This window comes from Antrostomus carolinensis, unplaced genomic scaffold, assembly GCF_000700745.2.
Source record: "Antrostomus carolinensis isolate BGI_N321 unplaced genomic scaffold, ASM70074v2 scaffold7395, whole genome shotgun sequence".
NCBI lineage: Eukaryota > Metazoa > Chordata > Aves > Caprimulgiformes > Caprimulgidae > Antrostomus > Antrostomus carolinensis.
Window position 1 is genome coordinate 645 of NW_010314167.1, and position 21,064 is coordinate 21,708.

Sequence of the window (21,064 nt, forward strand, 5' to 3'; positions counted from 1 at the left end):
TATGAATTTGAAATGTTTTGAGAAGTTGTGCTTCTGAAATCTTCATTTGAAACTGTGATCTTTACTAATAGTGATTCTCTTCTGGAAAAAAGGAAAATCTACTGTAGTAGGTTGTAGTTGAAGTAACACAGGGACGGTGACATCATCATCATTTTGATCTAGCAGAGGTGAATTTTGATTGCCATTGATAATGCTTCCCAAGAATTTGTAGCATTGTTTTTCTCCAATGACTGATGTGATAAAAGATGATTGAGGAGAGGAAATCCTTCCTGAAGGCAAGTTGGAAGTTCAGGATTTTTTTCCTGACCAGAAGTTCACATAAGTGCTTTTGCAGCCCTCAGGTGTTTCAGAGAGCTGCATAAACAAATTGTGGAACTAAAATATGATGTGCTGTGGCTTTTACTTTTATGATTTTCTTTAGTCTCCTCTTTCTTGGATCTACTCCCTGCTGATACTTGCAGTCCCTACATAAAATAAGATATAATGCCACTATATAACTTACTTAGTATGTTATTTGAAGAGTAATACTCACTACCAGCAAAAGAGAGTAGTGTAAGCGAACTTTCAGAAACAGTGAGCCGGTCTAACCCAACTTTTAATAAAGTTGCTAGATGTCTCTCTACCATTCTACACTGAACAAGGCCATGGCTATTGATAATGGTTATTGTCATAATTATTACTGAAGAGCATTTAACATAGCAGCATAGTTACAATTGTAGTTTTTTTAATGCTTTTTCTGTTTTTTTTTTACTGCAGCGGGAACTCCAGAAGACAAAATGCGATTATTTCTTATCTATTACATAAGCTCAGCCCAGGCACCTTCAGAGGTATGTATGTTCTTTACAGCGTCCAGACTCTACCACGAAGGATTTTTCTGTATCATTTCAGCACAAAATAGGTATTTCTGCATCAATTTTAAGTGAAGTATGAAATGCTGGGGAAATACTAAAACTTTAAATAAATTTTGTAGTATTATCAGGGAATCTGCTCACAAATTAGCCACCATTTCAAAGGATATGAATGACTAGTAAGAAGGAAGATTATCTTTTGAAATATTTAGTTCAGATTTACTGCGAGACATATCTTGGCATGCTTTCTCTTATTCTTCTTCTCTGCTCAGAAGAAGTAGATAAAACAAAATGTTAATAAGACTCTATTCACTCTATCCTCGTATATGCAAGAATAATTGGGTCAGTTGACTAGCAGATCAATAAAGGAGAAATGCTTCTTGTGCCAATATCTGAATATTTCAGGAAACAGTTTAATATTTCTGTTGAACTTATGATGATTAATTTCAAGGAAGATTTTTATTATACTGTAGAAATATTATGTGGTACCAAAAATACGTGGGGTTAGGCAAAGAGAAAGTATTCTTGTAAATGTATATTCACGCCTCTTCATTTTTATATTTGCTGTTGTGACATTTTACAGAAACCAGTATTCTGTCAGGTTTTTTAAAGATGCCCTTATAAAAGACTGTTCCTCTGAAAGTGCACAGGATTTAATTCCACAAATACTGTTAAGTTTAATGAGAACTGCTGAGAGCAAATTGCATTTTAAGTTATATTTTTGTACTTGGTAGGAGATGGGATTAGGACTCATAAATAGCTTTTAACTTTGGTTAATGCAATAGCTTTACACTGCTTATTTAATAGAAGATAAGGATATCTGGTCTTTCCACATAAAGAGAGTTAAGAGTAATTGCAACCTTTTGAATTTCAGATTGATTTGGACCAGTATAAAAAAGCATTGATGGATGCAGGTTGTAATCTTGCTCCTCTGAGCTACATAAAACAATGGAAGTAAGTAATTTATTTTTTCTCCTATGTGAGGCTATAACTGGGTAGTTTTACAGAACTCAGCATTGTTATCACAGAATTAAGTGTAACTTCTCATATATCTAAATTATCCTTAAGCATTCATTCTGGCATCATTTTTTGCTGTCATTGTTATGGTAATAACATGCAAATCATATTTTAAAACTAAACTCCAGTAATGCCAGAACACTATTGACCATGACACATGGTAGTGTACTTAATGATCCAAGACAGAAACAACTTTTTGAATTAAATGAAAAGTTGTGCTTCTTCAAACTCTTAAATTTGTTTGGTTCATATTGAAGAGCCATGCTGCTTATCAATCAGTTATTCTAGTTTTCCACAGTATCAGAATAAAGTCTTTGTCTTTTAAGTATAAAATTGAATTACTTGCAGTTCCTTAACTATTATATTTCTAGACAAGAGGTGCATGTAATAAATAGTTACTTCCTAAAAGATTTTGAGAAGCAGAAGTTTTTTTACTTTCAGATGACCAGAATGGAACATTTTGTAGCAGTATGTGCCATGAGAATAAGCATTTGATTTCTATCCCTGCTTTCACAGGGCTTTCACTAAGATGGCTTCAGCTCCAACCAGCTATGGAAACACTACGCCTAAACCTTTGGGGTATGCTTTTGATTAATTTTCCATAAGCCTTTGTGTTCTTTTAGTTTATTCAAGTAGCGCTGAAATTGTGATTAGTGTTGTACAAAGCCCAGAATAAAACATTTCCTTATTTGTAAAAAGTTTTAAGTTACAGACAATTACAAGCACTCTTCTCCCCTTAACAGTGCATAGGACTTACACACAGGAAAATAAAAGGATCTGTGACTACATCTACAAAGTAACTTAATATAGTGATATCTGCACCTGCACATTTTTAAATGTACTCTCATAGAAGAATTCAGCACCAAGGAATGGATCTATGACAGCCATCATTTTGAGCTCAATTTAGTGAATGGCAGAAGAGAACAGCTCTGTCTATTCAAAACTGGTTCTCTCCAGGGCGTGGAGACTGTCAGGGGTGCAAAAACACACTGCTTTGTCATTAGGGTGTCCTGGACTGGGTGTCTGTCTGCTGGTTGAAAGATTTCATTTTTTATTTCAAGACATGAAAAGATAATGACTGTGCTAAGGATACATATATCCCATACAGGATACAGGTTATGGGACTTGAGTCTTTCCATGCTTGAGAGGATTTGAATCCTGATTACCAGCTTTACTTTCAGGAATGCGCTGTCATAAGGAAACTGTGGCACAGTAGGGTTAGAGAGAATTCTGGTGCTCTCTCACGTGTAAAAATTACTGGTTGGTTGGTTGGAGACACTGAGCATCTCTGTTAACTCTGGTGATTAGGACACCCACTTGAAAGAAGCACTAAAATCCTTGTATTACTGAAGTTGTAAAATAAACTGTTCAGTGGATTAAAGACTAGAGACTGCTATTTATAGGTAAGGATCTGTACTGCTAGATCATAGGTGTATTCCCATACACTTGGTTGCCGTGTGGTTTGAAGAATGTATTTCATGACAAATTGAATGACTTTGTACTTAAGTCCCATCAGCTTTAATGGGAATTGGATGTCAGCATAAAGCTTAAGAAAGCAAATTAAAAAAAGAAGGTCTTACAAATCATCTTTATTTTGTTTTTCAGTCTATTTTCACGTGTTATGAATACAGGATCACAGTTTGTAATGGAAGGAGTGAAGAACTTAGTACTTAAGCAACAAGTAAGTTTAAAACCAAATTTTTTAGATCTATCACATGAGCATTGTGAACATTTAGCAAAACAACTTTCAGTACCTCAGTCAGATTAATAAAATTAGTCATACAGTAAAAAAACAAGCATCAGCCTCGCTTCCTGGTTATAGACAAGTAACAGATAATGTTCAAATTTTCTGTACAGTAAAAAAACAAACATCAGCCTCTGCTGGTGGATAGATAGATGTATCACATCCTAGCTTCCTGGTTTTAGACAAGTAACAGATAATGTTCAAATTTTCTTTGAATACCTCCATTTGTAAGGAGTTGATTCCAGTATATGCAATTAAGACTAATTTCAGCTTTATAAGAGCAACTGTGGAGTATTCAAAATAGACTAGACCTTCATAAAAAAAAAAAAAAACCCTCTGTGTCTTTACTTAGAACAGCATATATTAAATGCATCTATTCCAGAGTGACTGAAAGACTGAAAGCATTCGTTCTCCGTTCAGTTACAATTCAAACATTTCTAGTTTTCCCACATAAGTAACATACAGTAACCATAACCTTGAAATGTGCTTGAAAATCAAAGGGTGTTTATAATGACATGGCCACTTTCAAATATTCATTTAACTTTAGAAAACATTTCTGAGCATAACTTGCACACAAATTTCAACATACACCCCCCAGAAGAAAACAAATAACAAAAAAAAGATACTGGTTGTATAACTCATAGCTGAAATTTTGAATTGTGGTTCTCAGAAGCTTGCTGCCCTGTAAAGGATGCATTCTTTTCTCCAATATGCACTTTGGTGAGGTGGCAATAAATATTTACAGTTAAAAATTCAAATTCATATTTTGACATCAAGATTTCTAAGAAAAAGATAATTCATCATATTATAATTCTTGGTGGAAGAATGAGAATTTAATTTAGAAATACAGCATATCAGAACTAAATGAAATTACAAGTCACCTCTAATTAAACATGCATCTGTTTGACATAGCTAATCTTATCATGTTGTTGTTTGTTTAGTCATCCTATTATACACATAATTAGTGCACGAAAAGCATCAGCTATCACATAAGAGTTTTAAAATATTGTATTTGTGGCTTTTGTAGGGTAATCAATCAAATTAATTTTGCAGGAATATCGCTATGACTGGATATAAGTTGCATTGCACAGTTAGAAATCAGTGGTATGTCATGAAATTGGTTGAGGAAACTTTTAAATATGCAGTGTGCCTGTATGTTATATTTATAGAGAGATCTTCAGATAAACTGTTACTTGTAACAATAGATAATGATTGTATTCTAAATGAGACTTCCTATTCTCCTTGTATTAAACATTTTGTCATTTCTTTTAACATGTGGCTTTAAAAAGTTAGTACTGTTCTTGACAAAATGGCTTGCTGTGGTTTGGGTTCTGAGTGAGTAAGAAGCCACAATGATGCTGTTTTCAGGATTTTTTTTTTTCTAGCTTTTAATTTCTTCTCCAGGTGTTTTGGGGTAGCCAAATAAAATGCTGTTCTTCCTCGTGTTTTTAAGCCTGATGTTGGTCTGTGGTATTTCTATTAAAGTTAAATTTTTATCTGTCATTTGGTCATTTGGAGATTTACACTGTTTTTTTACTAAGAATTTTTCAGTGTTATTAGTAGATCATCCTTTGGAATGTCCTTTTTTGATATATTCTGTCAACAAGACACATTCTCAATTCCGTTGCTATGTAAACTCTCCCTCAGTTTATTACAACTACAGTGGTTTGACTGTTGAATACTTCAGATCTTTTGTCCAAGCTAACATTTCCCATCTTAAATAAGGAAAAGTAATTTTGAATCTCACCTCAGTTTATTCCTTTCCAGTTCATCCAAGCATTGGTTGCCAGGATTGCTTTTTTTACCCCTTTCTTTGACAACATTAGTTCTCTTTTAGAGTCACACCTGTAATTCTCATCTTCAGCTTTAAAATTATTTCCTTAAACTGCAAAGTATTTTTTTATAAGAATTAATACATTGTCACATGTCTGCTTATATTGGTAATATAAGCAGAAATACAACTCTGTTCCTATCTTCACACTTTTTTGCACTTTTTATCATCCTCTAGCTAAATGCTCCTCATATGTTTGCATTTTCTGTACAAAAAAGTAATTTAGAGGATGATAAAAATGCACAACTTTACAGAATATAAGAGGAAAACTGTTTAAAGTAGTACTTCAAATGCTCCATAAACTATTCTATAAATAATAGCGTGCCTGTGAATAATTCAGTGTTCCGTTAATTTCACACGATGTTTTACAGAACCTGCCAGTCACACGTATACTGGACAGCCTTATGGAGATGAAGTCAAACCCTGTGAGTACAACTGCCTTCACCTGGAAACAGGTGGAACAAATGGAATCTTGAGGCTGTGATATGTAACATCCTATGGCTGTTTTTTTCATGCTAATGCAGTTAAATCTAATCATACTGTACCTCAAGAACAGAACCATTTTCATAACTATTTCATAAGATTTTTTGCATAAAAGTAGTTTCTAAACAATGGCAATTCATTGTGTCTCATTGGAATTAATGTTTTTGAGGGGTTTTTTCCTATTCTGAGCTTCTGTTGCTTTTGTGCTATATTGAGTTTAAGACTGTGGGCTGAAATTTTCTTTACATCAAGGTGATTTTTTTTTTTTTTTTAAGAGCAGTATTTCAGAAATAATGTAGTGACAAGGAGTTATGTTAGAGAAAATTTTGTTTCCCATGTATTTAAAGCTTTGCTATTTAGTGGAAAATATTTTAGTACTCATGCAGTCTTTCAGTTTGCAAGCAGAGTTGGTTTTGTGTCAGAAAAGTCCCCTTTTCCCCTTGTTTCTGTGAAAATTTACTCAGACTTTCTAAGTTACAAGCTTTTGAAATGCTTAAATGTTAGCTAGATAGTCAAGACATTTGCTAGAATTTACAGCTAAAAATAGTCCTAAGTATTTTTCTATAGTCAAAGCAGTCTTTTTCCCTTGCTGTGTATTTCATTACTTCAGAACTCTTATCAAACTTGTGCACAAACTTATTCTGAAAGAGTCACCTGTTGAAAGTAATTTAGAAAGCTCTAATATGTTTGCCACATCGTCTTAGTCTTCCTGGTTTAATGACATCAGCATTAGCAGAGAGATACAATAGTAATATCTCACACTGGTTAGTAGATTTAAAACATTCTTCTTAGCCCACTTTCACCTTCAGGTACTAACTATATGTAAAGGGAGATAAACAATGGTAAAATATGAAAATTATCAACATGTAAGTAATCCTGTCTTTTCTGAAACTGTACTTCATATAATATCATGACTGTTAGCAGAAAATGTGCTTTCTCTTAACAAACAAAGAAATTTACCCTGTTTTCAGTGGCAGTGGATTGTTGTCCCTGTTTGCAAGACCTGGAAGAGAGGCATGGGGCTGATTTTGTCTAGTCAACCAGTAGAGGTCACTCAGAACACTTAATACAGAAAGCTGAAATTAAAAACTCCAGATAAGTTACAAGTAGGTGAAAAATGAAACAATTTCTTTTTTTTTTTTTTTTTTTTAAATAAACCCTGTTTTCCTCAGGCTACACGTTTAGGAATTGATTCAGAAAAGTTTACAAATCATATGCGGTTTTTTGCTGACTTGATATGTCACATTTCACTTGGCAGAAAACAGCCACGATCACTTTGATAATTTGGAGAAAACATTGATTTTCTCACTTGAAAAGGCAGAGATTGAGCCAATCTGTCAGACAGCATCTTCATGTTTCACTGCCATGTCAGAGACTGAAATTCATGGCCCAAAACAGGGAGTCCTACTTTTCAAGTCTTAGCAGACCAGACAAGCCCTAAAGAATGATTCTCCTAACCTGCAGGAAAATTGATGGCAACTTTTTGAGTAAGTTTCAACTAACAGAAGCAAGCCAGGGAGTCATTGTGGAGTATGTTTAGATTTGCTGTACCATCAACAGCAGTGAAATTTTATCTGGAAAAGGACAACATGTAGAAATAACACCACTGTTGCCTCTGTTCATCTTCTGATGTATGAGGTCCTTTTCTGTTTCCTGGAATAGAAAACTAGTGCACTGCAGGCAAAATATACAAGGGAGGGGAAAAAAAGCTTAAGATTATGGGTTTTTTACAACACAGAAAAAAAATCTCCTGTATTCATTGAATCTTACTAACCAGAGTGATTAGTGTATGAAACGTACATACAGATAAAAGTTGTAATGCAAAATTAGAACAGATTATTGAGAAGTCAGTTATTACAATGAATGTAAATAAATTATTTTCTAAATGTAAAATGCAACAATTAAGTAAATATATGAAATGTACAAGTTGTACTACCAAGACTCACAAATATTATTGTCAGTTGAAATTTTAAACCTATTCAGAATTATTTGCTGTGCAAAACTCTGTAGGTTTGTCTGTAAATCACTGTGTATGTTACTTGTCCCTGCTGCTTTTTCTGTCTCAGAAGGACAGCTACCGGGAAGGACAAATCAGTCTGTGCCTGTGCTTTCTAAGTTTTTCAGAAGCTGGAACAGATAGAACAGTTCTTATGGGCAATAATACCATCCTGTAATTTTAAAAATTTGTCCAGATTGTTTAACTATAGTTACACTTTTTCTTGAAATACTTATTCAGAAACACTCATTGATGACCTTACAGTAATCTGATACTTGGGGGCTTTTTAATATTAGCATTTATTGGTTGAAGCAGGTTCTTAAGCCATTGCTTTTGGGATTTTCATAAAGGAATGTTCTGTTCATAAATCTAATAACATAGTTGCTTTGTTTTGGTATCACTAAATAGAGATTGGTTAAAACCTTAAATCTTCTTAAAAAAACCATATTGTCAAGTATACACAAATTTTAGCCCATAGATGTTAAACTGACCACCAGTTACTATAGAATTATGGAGCTTCTTTAAAGTATCTTCCACAACATAGTTTGATTCTTGAGTAAGGACAATCTTTGATAAGTGAACCTTTAATATTTTTATGACAAAGTCCCAAAGTCTATCAACATAGTACGTACATTTGTATTGACTTAAGAGTTAGGTAAGTCTTATTTGTGATGTATATGAATGGAACTGTATTTTGGTTAATATCATCCCTTTCAGTGAATATGGTATCTTTCAGGCTTTGGATACACTGTATGATTACCTTTCATGCATTACAGCAAAAAATTCTAAAAATTCCTTAATCCAAAGTAGTCATGTTTGCTTCTGCAGAAAAACAAATACAGACTTAAAGTCAGGGATATTTCCATGGGTCTTTTTCCATTTTAATTTGAAATCTTGAAAATTAAGTTTATAATTTCAAAAGTATGAATTTTATTCTTTAATTACTTGGGGAAGTCAAAAATTCAATTGTGTGTAAGGAAACCGCTATACAGTTGCTTTTATTGGCAGACTAGCTATTTCTTAAAGCAAATAAAATCTAGTAGGGTTTCTTTCCCTGCACCCTCAGAACTGATTTCAACAGGAGTGGGGTATTTAAACAACAAAAAAATAAACTAGCTTATCACATTTCTATTACTTCACTTGTTCTTATGTGTCTACTTACACAAGCCCACAGCGAAAAAACACAGCAGTAATATATGCAGGAGGAAATGTTATTGGTTATTAACTCTGATTTTAGCTCTGTCATTAATCTGCAATTCATTCTAACAAGCAGGGAAACTGCAGCTCTTTATCAGAGCTAAAGGTTTCTCAAATACCTGTCAGTTTTAGTCTAGCAATATCTATCTGTTCCCAGCTCTCTCATTACTTCCAAGTTGCTATGCCACCTTTATGTACGAGGCTACCAAAATCATGAATTCTGGAAGACTTTACAAATGCAGTTGAAATGCCCAGTGGAGCATATAAAAGCATTTTACAGACGTTCAGTGCGAAATTAGATCCAAATTTGATTTTTTAAAAAACCAAAAGTTGAGGACAAGAGACTTATTTTCTCTAATTATATAAAGTTCTTAATATAAAATAGATTTATTTTCTCTATGTGTAACCACCACACGTACTAAATATTTTGTTGTGTTAGAGATAGTTATGCTTTGTGAGCTCTAATAAATTCTCCAGATAATGTCTGCTACTGAAGAAGAATTACTTCTGCTCTACAGAATCACCAAAACACAGAGATCTTGCATGTAAGCACCCAGATGAATTCAGCTGTAGCCATGCATGCTCTGTATCCACAAACTAAACTTCACAGTACCTGGGTGAAAATGCAGTATAGAAACAGAAGAAAGCCAAGTAGTTGTCAGAAGGAGTTACTAAGAAGTTTGTTTTTCATCCGTAATAATTGGCAAAAATCCTGCTTGTTGCCAATAAAAATATTGGAAGTGCTTTTAGTGTTTTGTGTGAAGAAAACGGTCTGGTTTAGACAGTCAGACTTTTCAAATTCTTGTGGAACTCATTTCTTCTTCAAGAGCTTAATTTTGGTTTAATAGTAGTCATAAATCATGAACTGAAAATGGTAAGTTATGTAACAGTAGCAGATTTTCATCTATCTTGTATTTAGCATTCCTTGCCCTGGCAGTGTTTTGTTTTATGATATTAAATCAACAGCAGATCTCCGTAACCTGGAAAATTTTAACATTTATAACTAACCATGTGATGTTCTTCTTAAGCTGGTAACACTTTAATTTTTCTCTCTGCATACTGCCTTTCTCTTGAGATTTATTATGCAGCCAGTGTATTTTTTGAAAGTGTGTAATAGTCAATTTTAGATGAACCAGAACCAAAAAGCTCAATCGCACCCTTCATAGCTCTCTCACTGTTGTTTATTCTGTACTGGATCAGTTTTGCATAAATACGATAAATATTAGTGGACACCACAATTAATTTTGAATGATGTGACTGCTAAATGGGAAATGATGTTGGCTTAAATGATGTTTAATATAATAGATACAAGCAGAAATTCATAAGCCAAAATTCCAATCTTTGGAGATAAAAACATACTTTTTAACAGGAGACAGATGACTACCGGTATTTTGACCCCAAGATGCTACGAGGCAGTGACAGGTGAGTTTACTATGAGTTTTGCTTCTTTCCTTGTACCCTGCAAAAAGGCTAACTTAAGAAATCTGGTTTTATTTTACTTGCTGACTACAAGTAATTAATTTGAATCATTAATTCTAAGTCAAGACAGTTGGTGTTGAAGGAATTCACAATGGGAATAACACTGATAAAAAATTTTTGTTCCAGTGACTGAGGATGCTGCTAACAAGTACATCAGTTTAGTCACAGGAATGTGTACTAATGTTTAACAATAATAAATGTTAGAATTATTTATAGTTGTACTGCTTGGTTTATTTGAAACTTTGTGGTTTTTCACTGTTAAATTAAAAAGTCATTGGATAGTGCACCAAAATTTATTACTTTTTAAACAGTTAAAATTTTAATTTGAATAGAACCCTTCTTTAGTAGTTTTTTAATAAATTTGCAAAAATCATTAAAAAATGGACTGCATTTGCTCTGGTGTAGACAGCTGCACATTTTATATTCATGTGCATATGAAGAGAGAGTTGAACACAGTTTATTTTGCAAATAAAAGAGATGAAGAGGAATTACACTAGAAATTTATAAATGTCTACCTTTTGCTTCATAATTTTGACTAATAACTGGCTGATAGTCTCATATCTAAAATCCTAGGAACAGAGAAGATACTTAATTTTAACATATAAAAATCATTTTCATCTGAGCTGTGGGAAAATAGTCAGATCATTTAATTGCAGGGGTTTATTACAGGACAAATATGGATAAAGTAGGTCCAGGATTGGTTTTAATTATTTGCATTAAAATCTGTCCCCACTTCCTCTGTTCTTGTTTCATGGAAAGTAGATTTCTGACAGCATAAGTAGTAATAGGAAACAAATTTCAGGTAATATATGTGTTTTATTGGAAAGTATTATTACAGACTATATAATTTCAAAGGTAAGCAGATTTTGAAAGCAACAGAGAAAAAAAATTTCCCAGTATGTTATGTTTCATTTTCATTGCAACTGGCATTGTTCTGTTATGCTTTTACAGCATTTTTGGAAGATTTTTTGCAAAAGTGCCACGATTGTTTTATTAAAGGCAAAGGGTTTTTCTCATGTAAATGTGCATTTTTACCCACTCCATATATTTCCTTTGTTATTTTAATCAATGTAAAGATATGCATTTACAGCAATTAATGAATGTGCCATTCTGTGTAGCTGTAATAGTCATCCCAGAGGAAGAACTTTTGATTTATGGTTTGGGGTTTGTTTGGGTTTTTTTACATAAACTCAAGTTACATTCCTTAAATCATATTTGAGCATGACAACAAAACTCTAGTCTAGCCCTATAGTGGTTTGTCTAATTCTCCCTTCAAATATTTATGTAGATGATTAAAAAAAAAAAGAATAGGTTAGCTGGCTTTACAAAAATATTATGTTTAAAGTAACAATATCAAATAGTATAATTAATGCAATTATATTTTTTAAATTACTTTTTTTTTTTCCTAACCTACTCCTGTTTTAAGAAATACTGGCATTTCTACCTATTATTTTTTAAATCGAGTAGGAGCTGCATTACTGTAATTCACTCTTAGCAAAACAGTATCTTTATATCCTGTGTGAAGCCTGTGTCAAGTGTGAACAGGGCTTGCCCTCTGAAAGGATGGCACGAAATGTATGTGGATTTGTTATAGCATATTCCAACGAGGAGAGAGCTGGGCTAACAGTTCTACTGGTGGGGAGTCTGTACTATTCATGACAGATCAAAACAAGATATTAGAGATAGCCATTCCCTCTTAAAACTTATTTTTCTGATACACTGGAATCCACATTAAGTCAATTGTTGTTGGTCAGTCAGAGAAAACTTACTGAAAAGATAAGTTGAAGGGGAAAAAACAACCCTTAACCTGTGTTAGAACATAAGATGTACTCAAGTACATCTCATGTTCAGGCCAGTACAGGGCAGGAAGGCAGGGGCAGTGGGTGAGTAAAGGGCAGGAGAGCAGACTGACCCCCTCAGAGCTTTCTCTTTGCTTTTTCCCTTCCTAAAAAGGTACAAGGGGATGCCCAAAAAGAAGTTTCTCCCCCTCTCCCTGCTACCTTCCTGTGGCTGGGACTGTGTATTCAAATGGAGAGGAAGAGTCTGTACCACCCAAACCATAACTTACCTCTCCTTCCTTAAATCATGTTAATCTTAACATCGCCGTGACACCTGACACATACCTGCTGCCTAGAGTAGTTTTTGAGATTTTGTAGCATCACTAAGAATCTCTGCAGGCACTGCAACCTGACTGGCTTACCTGGTTAAGATTCCAGTGGGCAGGATTTGTCAGCGTCATGAACTGTGCTAATGCTGATGACATTTTTTACTCATTGTATTTGCTTCTAGCTAGCAGCGCTGTAATTGGAGCTTTTAAGCTCCAAAAGAAGCATTGTCATTATGATTCAAACAGCAACCTTAAAACTAGTGAAGTAGAACTCCTGTTTACTTACGTCTTCATTCCTGTAGAATGAATTATTTTTCCATAACAGATAATTTAAATAAAATACTTGCAGAATGCATGCAGACAGGCAATTATTGTTCTATTTTTTATCTTTGTCTAATATTATAGTATTCCATAAACATGATGTGTACGTGATACTTACTTTGTATATTTATATTAACATCTAATAAAATCTAAGTTGTAATTTGTTTGTATTTCTCTTTATAGCTCAGTTCCAAGAAACAAAAACCCATTCCAGGAGGTAAGTCATGAAGAAATTATTTTTCAGTGTTCCTGTGTTTAAAAAAATAAAATCCTGAAGTACCAGTCATTTTTGATGATCATGATTAAGAAAACAAGAGGTCTTGTTTGCAAAAACCACTTAGCCTAATTACATCTAGTATTAATTTGTAATTGGCTGATATTCTGAAGAAGTCTTAATTTTCAAAGGACTATGTAAACATTAACTAATACTGGAGGAAAAAAAATCTAGAATTCTTCTGGAAGTAATTACAGGGATTTTTTTTAATAATTGGGTACTCAGCACTTTAAAATGTGCATTTTTGTACCAGATCTTTAGAATGCTCTCTAGATTTAATCCTTTGTCCAGCCTTAAATAGCAGTATTGACCACTGATTTAAGTGACTATTTTAAAGTCTTTGCAATTATAGGAAAAAAGCAAAACAACAAATGTTGTCATTTTATACAAATTCCAGTAACTTTCAATATTTTTCAACATAAATATTTGCAAATAGTAAAAGTCTTACTTATCTGATGTTACTACCATCAGTTTCACAGGCAAAATCTATGCATATGTCTCAAGAGTTCTCTTGAAATATCCTAATTATCCTCCTGAACAAAAGAAATGCCATATGGTGTCATGTATATGGCTCGCAGATATGGTCACAGCAAAAATGTCAAGAGTAACATAAAGTCTATAGAAAATCTCTACAGTGTAGTAAAAAAAATTTGGATAATGAACATTAACAAAAATGATGCAACTATTAAGTCTTCCTTTTCTATTCATTAATTGTTCTCCTTTAAACATAGCCCAGAAAATACTGATGGCCTTTACCTGTAATATATAGATTATTAACAGTAGTAAGTGAGAGTGAAAAAGTATATTCCTTTGTAACAGAAGTATTTCATTTGTGTCCTGAATTAATTCTTAAGCAGCCATGGAAATATTTTAACAGTTCCTATGGGCACAGAAAAGTCACATGTTCAAACCATGTATTTCAGATATTTCTTAGTAGAAGATAGTGACATGTTAAAAGCTCTCAGCTTGCTATTCTGCATGCTACTAAAACTATTCTAATTCTATCATCTTCTTTGAGGTAGGAAGCTAGTGGTTCTGTATCTGTTCTTGTTAGACTGCAGTGTGATTAGGATAATTTTTGCTGTAGGTTTAATGATTTGGTATATATTTCACTACTGAAATGTTAAGAATTTGAATACATACTGTAATTATGTGTGTGTTCCCTTTTAGGCAATAGTGTTTGTAGTTGGAGGAGGCAACTATATCGAATATCAAAATCTTATTGACTACATAAAGGTATGTGCACTTCTGTCAGTAGTCATCTGTAACTTACTGATACAAATGAGTTTTAGTAGGTTTTCTGCAACATTTAGTATTTAGAAGATTGAGTCCATGAAATTAGCCTTAACCATCCCTATTATATACAGAGTCTGGGAAAAAAGTATATAAGAACTCAGCAGAAAATGTGGATTATTAATTCAGACCAACAGAGAGTTACTGTTTCTGGAGATTTTGCTCATGTTGCGCTTTTGAATTGAGTAAATAAACTGCATTCTGCTTTATTTTGTCTTCATACACACTAACATGGTTGAAAACCATCAGCAGATGTAGCTGACTGAATGAACCTGTCTTCTGTATTAATATCAACTGCTGTCAGTTTTGCTGCTCGTACATATTTTTTGAGTCCTGTTACTAGTTTTTGTTTGTTGTTGTTAAATAAAGCAGCTGTAGGGTATCATAGCCTTGAAAGTAAGGAACTGCTCAGAATTCTCTAGTTTTCATAAGTCTTGCAAAAGCTTTTTTGCATGCCACTTAGCAATATGAAGTCAGTTCTAAACAAGGCAACAGTATCTTTATTTTACAAGAATCTTACCTGAGCGTAATGTCTGTTGTTTACTGTGCTATCTGTCAAAGCAAAGATCAGATTGGCATCAATATCTGAGCATTTATTATTTACCCACATTTATAAGTTTTTACTAATGCATTAATAGAAGCTCATTCTTCATATGCTGCATCATTTGATTCTGTGTAGAAATCATAAGAGATGTCATATGCACAAAGAAGAAAATATGTAACCAGCTAGATAATGCTGGTTCCAGCTGGCCAGCCTAGCAGAACACGTGTATACAAAAAGGCTGTGGATGGAGGAAAGTAACTACATCATTACAGTTGTTGGGGGACAGGAGTGGGATTCAAGCACTTTCCAGGAATAACAAAATACAAAAGGAACCTTGATAAAATTTTGAGGTAGATAATAAATTATTCAAGTGCAGCAGAGTACCATTCTTCCTTCCCGACCTTAACCTTGTTCATTGTATGATGGTCTTGTCCTGGATTGTGGCTTTTCACACAGAAGAATAAAGATGGAGCATTAGTTACTGAAAAACACTTCTTCCACAAAACAAGCACATGACTGTTTTATGTCCAGGTAAATCTTGAAGAACATAAAGTCAGAACATGTGTACTGGGTTGATTTCCCGCCTCTAACAGGCAGCCATTTTGGAACAGAGCTGGTCTGGGTAGGTGAAAGGAAAGGAAGAGGAATGTAAGTTAAAGAAATTATTTAGGCTCAGCTTAGCACTTACTACTGCTCTTGATAACTAATGACAGCATTCAGTGGTGTATCTGCCTGTAACAGGGTGCATTGTCAAACTTTTGGCTTGCTCCTTCATTTACTCAAAGCTACTTCAGGTACTGTATCAATTAAAAAGATGCCCAGCAACATATGGATTTGTTCCTTCCTAGTAAAATAAAACTCTGAATCCCCTAGAGGCCGATACACTTCTCTGATATATAGCTAAATACTGACAGAGCTGAGGTTTGCTGTGTATGCACAGCCTTTTATGTGTGTATATACAAAACATTTGTATGATGACAAACACTCAGCACTTCATACAGAGTGGTGGGAAGCTGAAGTTTCTGAGGAGTAAGGGCAAACAGGAGGTCGTTTGGTAAACAGATGGAGAGGGCAGAAAGAACTGAAAACTACAGGAATGGTAATGTTCCGTCTTACGGAGAGTCAGAAGTTGGATGTAGTTTTTCTTCTTCTGGAGCCCACGGACAGAGGTTTCTTCATCATCAGTTGTCACAGCTGAAGGGTGCTGTCAGTTTCTCCATACTTGGTCAGTGGGAGAGGACCACCCCCCCTCCAAGGGGGAAGGCTCCTTCACCTTTATTCCACTTAGCCATTTGCTCTTAAAAAAACAAGAAAGGTTAATTAAAGCCTTAATTCAACTTTGCACCCCCCCACCCTACCCCCCAGCCTTGTCTGTCTTTACCAGATGACTCTTACAGGCTTATCCAATAAAATTTGCTTTTCCCTGTGGTACATTTCCAGCAGCTGTTGTTTCAACAGATGTAGCTTTTTAATTATTCTAATATTCAATCAGTCTTCCTTCAGAACAAAAAAGAAAAATCAACAGAATCAACAGCTCTGTTCTTTCAAGGAGATACCACAAAGATTTTATTCACAGCTTTGTTTTTCTAAGCACTATCTGTTTTGCCAGTTTGCTTCTGAAAGCACAGAGCAAGTATTTTAAACCTCTCTAAAACAGGAAGCAATGTTCATTCAGCTTTGACATTCTGGGGATTTTTGTAGGATTAAGAGGAACCCTCAAATCCAATTATTTGCAGTTCTGTGCTAGAATGGACTGTCTCACATTGTCAAAAAGCAAGTGTTTATGTCAGTAAGGCATATTGTGCCTTAAAATAGATATACTGGCCAAGCTCAGTTCAATATGCTGAAAATGTGTTGTCAAAAGTGCAAGCCATAGGGAGCCTCTCAGAGGAGGCTAGCATACTGTTTTGTACAAAAGAATTTAGCATGTCCTTGAATTTCCTTTTTTAGATGGTTAGAAAGGTACTGCTTGATAAGCTGTTCCAAGCTACCTGTGCTAGACGTTATCATTTATCACAAAAAAAAAAAAAAATTCAGCAGTTTTTCAGTCATTAGAAAACACTGGACTTTGACGAGTCTTGAGTTTAATATTATTTTTTTTTTTTTAGATGTTAAGGGGTTTCTACTGGGCTCCACTAATTATTTAGACATACATCTCTTTGTTTGAATGGATTAACTAATTTACTTGTAAAACATGTATGCTTTTATTTGAAATTATAGTTTTAGAAGAATGTGGCTGGATGTGTACATGAACGTGTATTTTAGAGCTGCCTGAAAGACAGCAGTCCCATTTCACAATTATCTGTATCAATTCAGACTTTTTGTCGGTACTAGACAGAAACAAGTGCGATTCAGTCATAATACTGAGAGTGGAATCTGTCAAAATACCAGTTGAGATCAAAACCAGACCTGTTTGGGCATCAAGATTTAAAAAACTGGCCTGAAACATGGGAAGATGCAAATTCAAGATCCTATTCCATAAACCACTCAAAATTAATAAAGATGAAGACTTGAACCAGGATTACCATCTCCCCAGTTAGTCTGTGAGTGCCAGGGAAGGACTGTTGGAATCTGCTTCTGTAACCTTCTGCTGAAACAGCACAATTGGTAATACATGTGAAATAAAATCATTTTGTCAAGGTGCATGTTCCTATTTTGCTCTCTAATAAGTAAGTTTTACCTAAATAATACGGGAAAATGCAAAATAATTTAATAGTGAAGCAGATTTCTCAAGCCTGCGCTTGAACTTTGAGGAACCACGGGACCATTAGCCCAACACAATCTTCACTTCCAAAATGCTTACATAGCCCTTTGGCAGCTATCAAACAAATACTGTTAAACCTTTCACTGCAAACTGGGTTTGTTATGCATCTTATTGACATCGATGACATTTTGTTTCAGAATCCCTTTACAAAACACGCTGGTTTTAGTATCAGCATCATTACGTGGAAATTAAATACAGACAGAAGTTTTCAGGCTCTATTACAACAGAAACAGTAAATATCTTGTTACTATACTAAGAGCAGTGCCTAGTTATTTCAGGGGGTAGGGTTTGCTCAAGGAAGGTTGTTACCCTCCCCAAGCCATCCATAAATACATCAAAGAATTTAATGTTCTAGTGAGTTTAAATGTGAAAATGACCCATTTTTCCCACTTACTTTCTGCTTATGGGCTCTAATTTTCCAGTTCAATCAAATTACAAATTTTTTTCTCTGATGGAACAACTATTCTTTTCTAGCTAAAAAGTGTAGGAACTAAACATCATCAAGATTTTTTTTTATACAATTATTTTAACCTGCTTCTGCTCCTCTGTTAAACACTTGATTTCTTCCATCTTTTATTTTTTTAGGGTAAACAAGGCAAACACATCCTGTATGGCTGCAGTGAACTTTTTAATGCTACACAGTTTATAAAACAGGTAGGACCTTTGATAACCTCTGTAATACTTACCACTTCTACAATTGTGTTTTGATTTACTTATCTTTACATCTCTCCATGGATTAAAAATACATATTGAAAGATTAATATAAGTTATTGTTATCTGGTTTCTTTTGATTGAAATGGGGGCTTGGAGTCATTATTTTTAATTAACTTTTGAAGGCCTGTATTGTCCATCTGAGTTCACGGGTAATGCAGGTGAACAAGTTTGTAATAATTGTCTTAACATAAATCCTAATTAAAAAAAAAAAAAAAAAAAAAAAAAAGAAAAAGATTCAGGACTTGGTACTTTCCACCAATAGCATGTCTTCCTGGGCTGTTCTGGTGACTTCTACAAGTTAAAAACTGCTATTCAACTATGGTCTTGAAACCTGTGTCCTAAATTTTGCTAGTTAAGCACTGGCCCAGTGGGAGCTTGAGGTTGTCCATACCTATATTAAAATCAGTCTTTTAATGCTGTTAAAAACATTATCATTGCCATTACTTCTCTATGCCTTATTCCAATACAAATGCAAAATAAATGTTATTCACAGCAGTCAGCAAATAATAGCCCTTCAGGAGCTGTCACCACCTATGGTTTGACTTCCTATTAAGATGAGAATAAATTGTTACTCAACACTACATTTTAAAGAACTAAATTTATTCTTGTTGCACTTGAAGGAGACAAGTCAGACTTACCAGCTTATAACTCTTCAGTGAACTTAATTAAATTTTTGTCAACTTGACTACCTAGGCTGCACCTTTACCTCTGAAATATATTAACATCTTAAGCTGTGAAGCTCAGATCCTCTCCTGTGAGGGTATGCATTAACTATTCTATTACCAGCATACTTCGGGTTGTAAGAAACAACCAAAGTTTATAGGACAGAAATGTTTACTGTAGGAACTGGATATTAGTTTGACCAAAAGAGTAAGATTAGCAACCTAATGGTTTTCTGTCTCTTCATGTTTAGCTGTCCCAACTCGGCCAGAAATAAAACTGAAACACCATGACCTGGATGGCAACGTGACAACGAAGAATTGTTACAACATTCAAATATCTTCATATCTATAATTTTGTCATTATATTAAAACTTTCATTAATATGATAACTTTTTAAAAAAATCTGTAATTAATACAGTGTATATCATTTCAGAAATAAACCTTAAAACCTGCTCTATTTTTGGTGGGGGTCAGTTTCACATTATTACATTGTAAATGCAGTGTTAGCTATGGTACAGGACAGAGCTGTCTGAAAAGCACAGCATTTTCAAATTCTTATATATAGTTTCTGTTATAGTAAACAAAGCAATGAAGAAAAGGTCAACTCTGTCTTTAGGAGGTGTGTTCTTCTTGAAAGCCAACTATCTTTATTTAACAAAATTGAAAAGGACAAAACTGCCTGCTTGTTAGGACCACAGACAAATAGCCTTTAGTATAAGAGAACTACGGCTTCTAGTTCTTACCCTTTTATTTTACCAAAGTCATTATTCTTGTACTTAGATTTGTGTAGTCTTTGCTTCATGGTCCAAAGATGTACTTGAAGTTACCTTCAATGCTAAGTTTCTGATACATTAATTTAGCTTTTCTCTTAAAGTTTTCTCTTAAGAGAAAACTGCTTGCCTACACTGTCACAGTTTCATACTGTAAAACAGTGACATCTTTAATAACTTCATTCTGAACTTTTTATTGTAACTGCTTTGGACTCTTATGTTTGGGAAGAAACCAAGTCATCCTCACAGAACAGCTCTTAACTGTTTTATAAGCACATATCCAAAATACAGTTTTTAACAATTGCATTAGGTAGGAGAGGTTTAGTAGTTCAGAAGAATCTCATGATTTAATTAAGTTTTGCCAGTAATGATAGCTCTGGAGAGCACATACGGGAACTGACAGAAGGTAACAAAATTTCTTCACAGATGTAGGTCTCCACCTCTACAAGTGTCCCCTCTGGAAGGGCACTGCTACTGGTGAAGCAGTAATATGTCTTCAAAAATGAGGCCTAACATACTCGGAAAGTGGAAAGAAACACTGATTGTGGGTTTTCTAACAAACTGAGATCGTAAGAGTTACCGGCCTACTGTACATTTTTCAGCAGTGTTTTTTGCACTGTTCTTCAATGTTGAATATTAATTTTGCACTATTTTTTTTTCCCAAGCTAGATCTCTGTCAGAACATCTATACAGTAAGTGCAGTTGCTATTCCTTAAAAGTATCACAATAAAAATATGCATAATCTAGACCATGTTATCAAAAAGTAATGTTATCTAATAGTCCTAGCTGAGTAGTATAAACTACTCCACACTACTACTATGAACTTCTAACTTTGCCAAGTCAATATATTTATTGTGGTGTTAATTACAGCTGTGGTATCTGAGCCCTCTCCCACAGTTCAATCAGCAAGGACTCACTGTGTCAAATGCAGTTTGTTACTCAGATTCCCTGTGTATATTATACTTGTTAGTAAAAAACAAGGTCAAAGAGCATTTGGACGAGAAAATGTCATTTAAAGTG

At 34.2% G+C, this 21,064-nt stretch overlaps 1 protein-coding gene across 1 annotated transcript; it reads left to right on the plus strand.

Moving 5' to 3' along the window:
• Positions 1-1,726: 1,726 nt before the first annotated feature.
• Positions 1,727-19,725, plus strand: LOC104524612 (sec1 family domain-containing protein 1-like). Its single transcript, XM_010167546.1, has 9 exons — positions 1,727-1,802; positions 2,382-2,444; positions 3,471-3,546; positions 5,812-5,865; positions 10,486-10,538; positions 13,207-13,240; positions 14,468-14,533; positions 18,484-18,552; positions 19,526-19,725. Exons 1-9 carry the CDS (start codon positions 1,753-1,755, stop codon positions 19,547-19,549), a joined length of 489 nt encoding a protein of 162 aa, XP_010165848.1. The 5' UTR covers positions 1,727-1,752; the 3' UTR covers positions 19,550-19,725.
• The last annotated feature ends 1,339 nt before the right edge of the window (positions 19,726-21,064 follow it).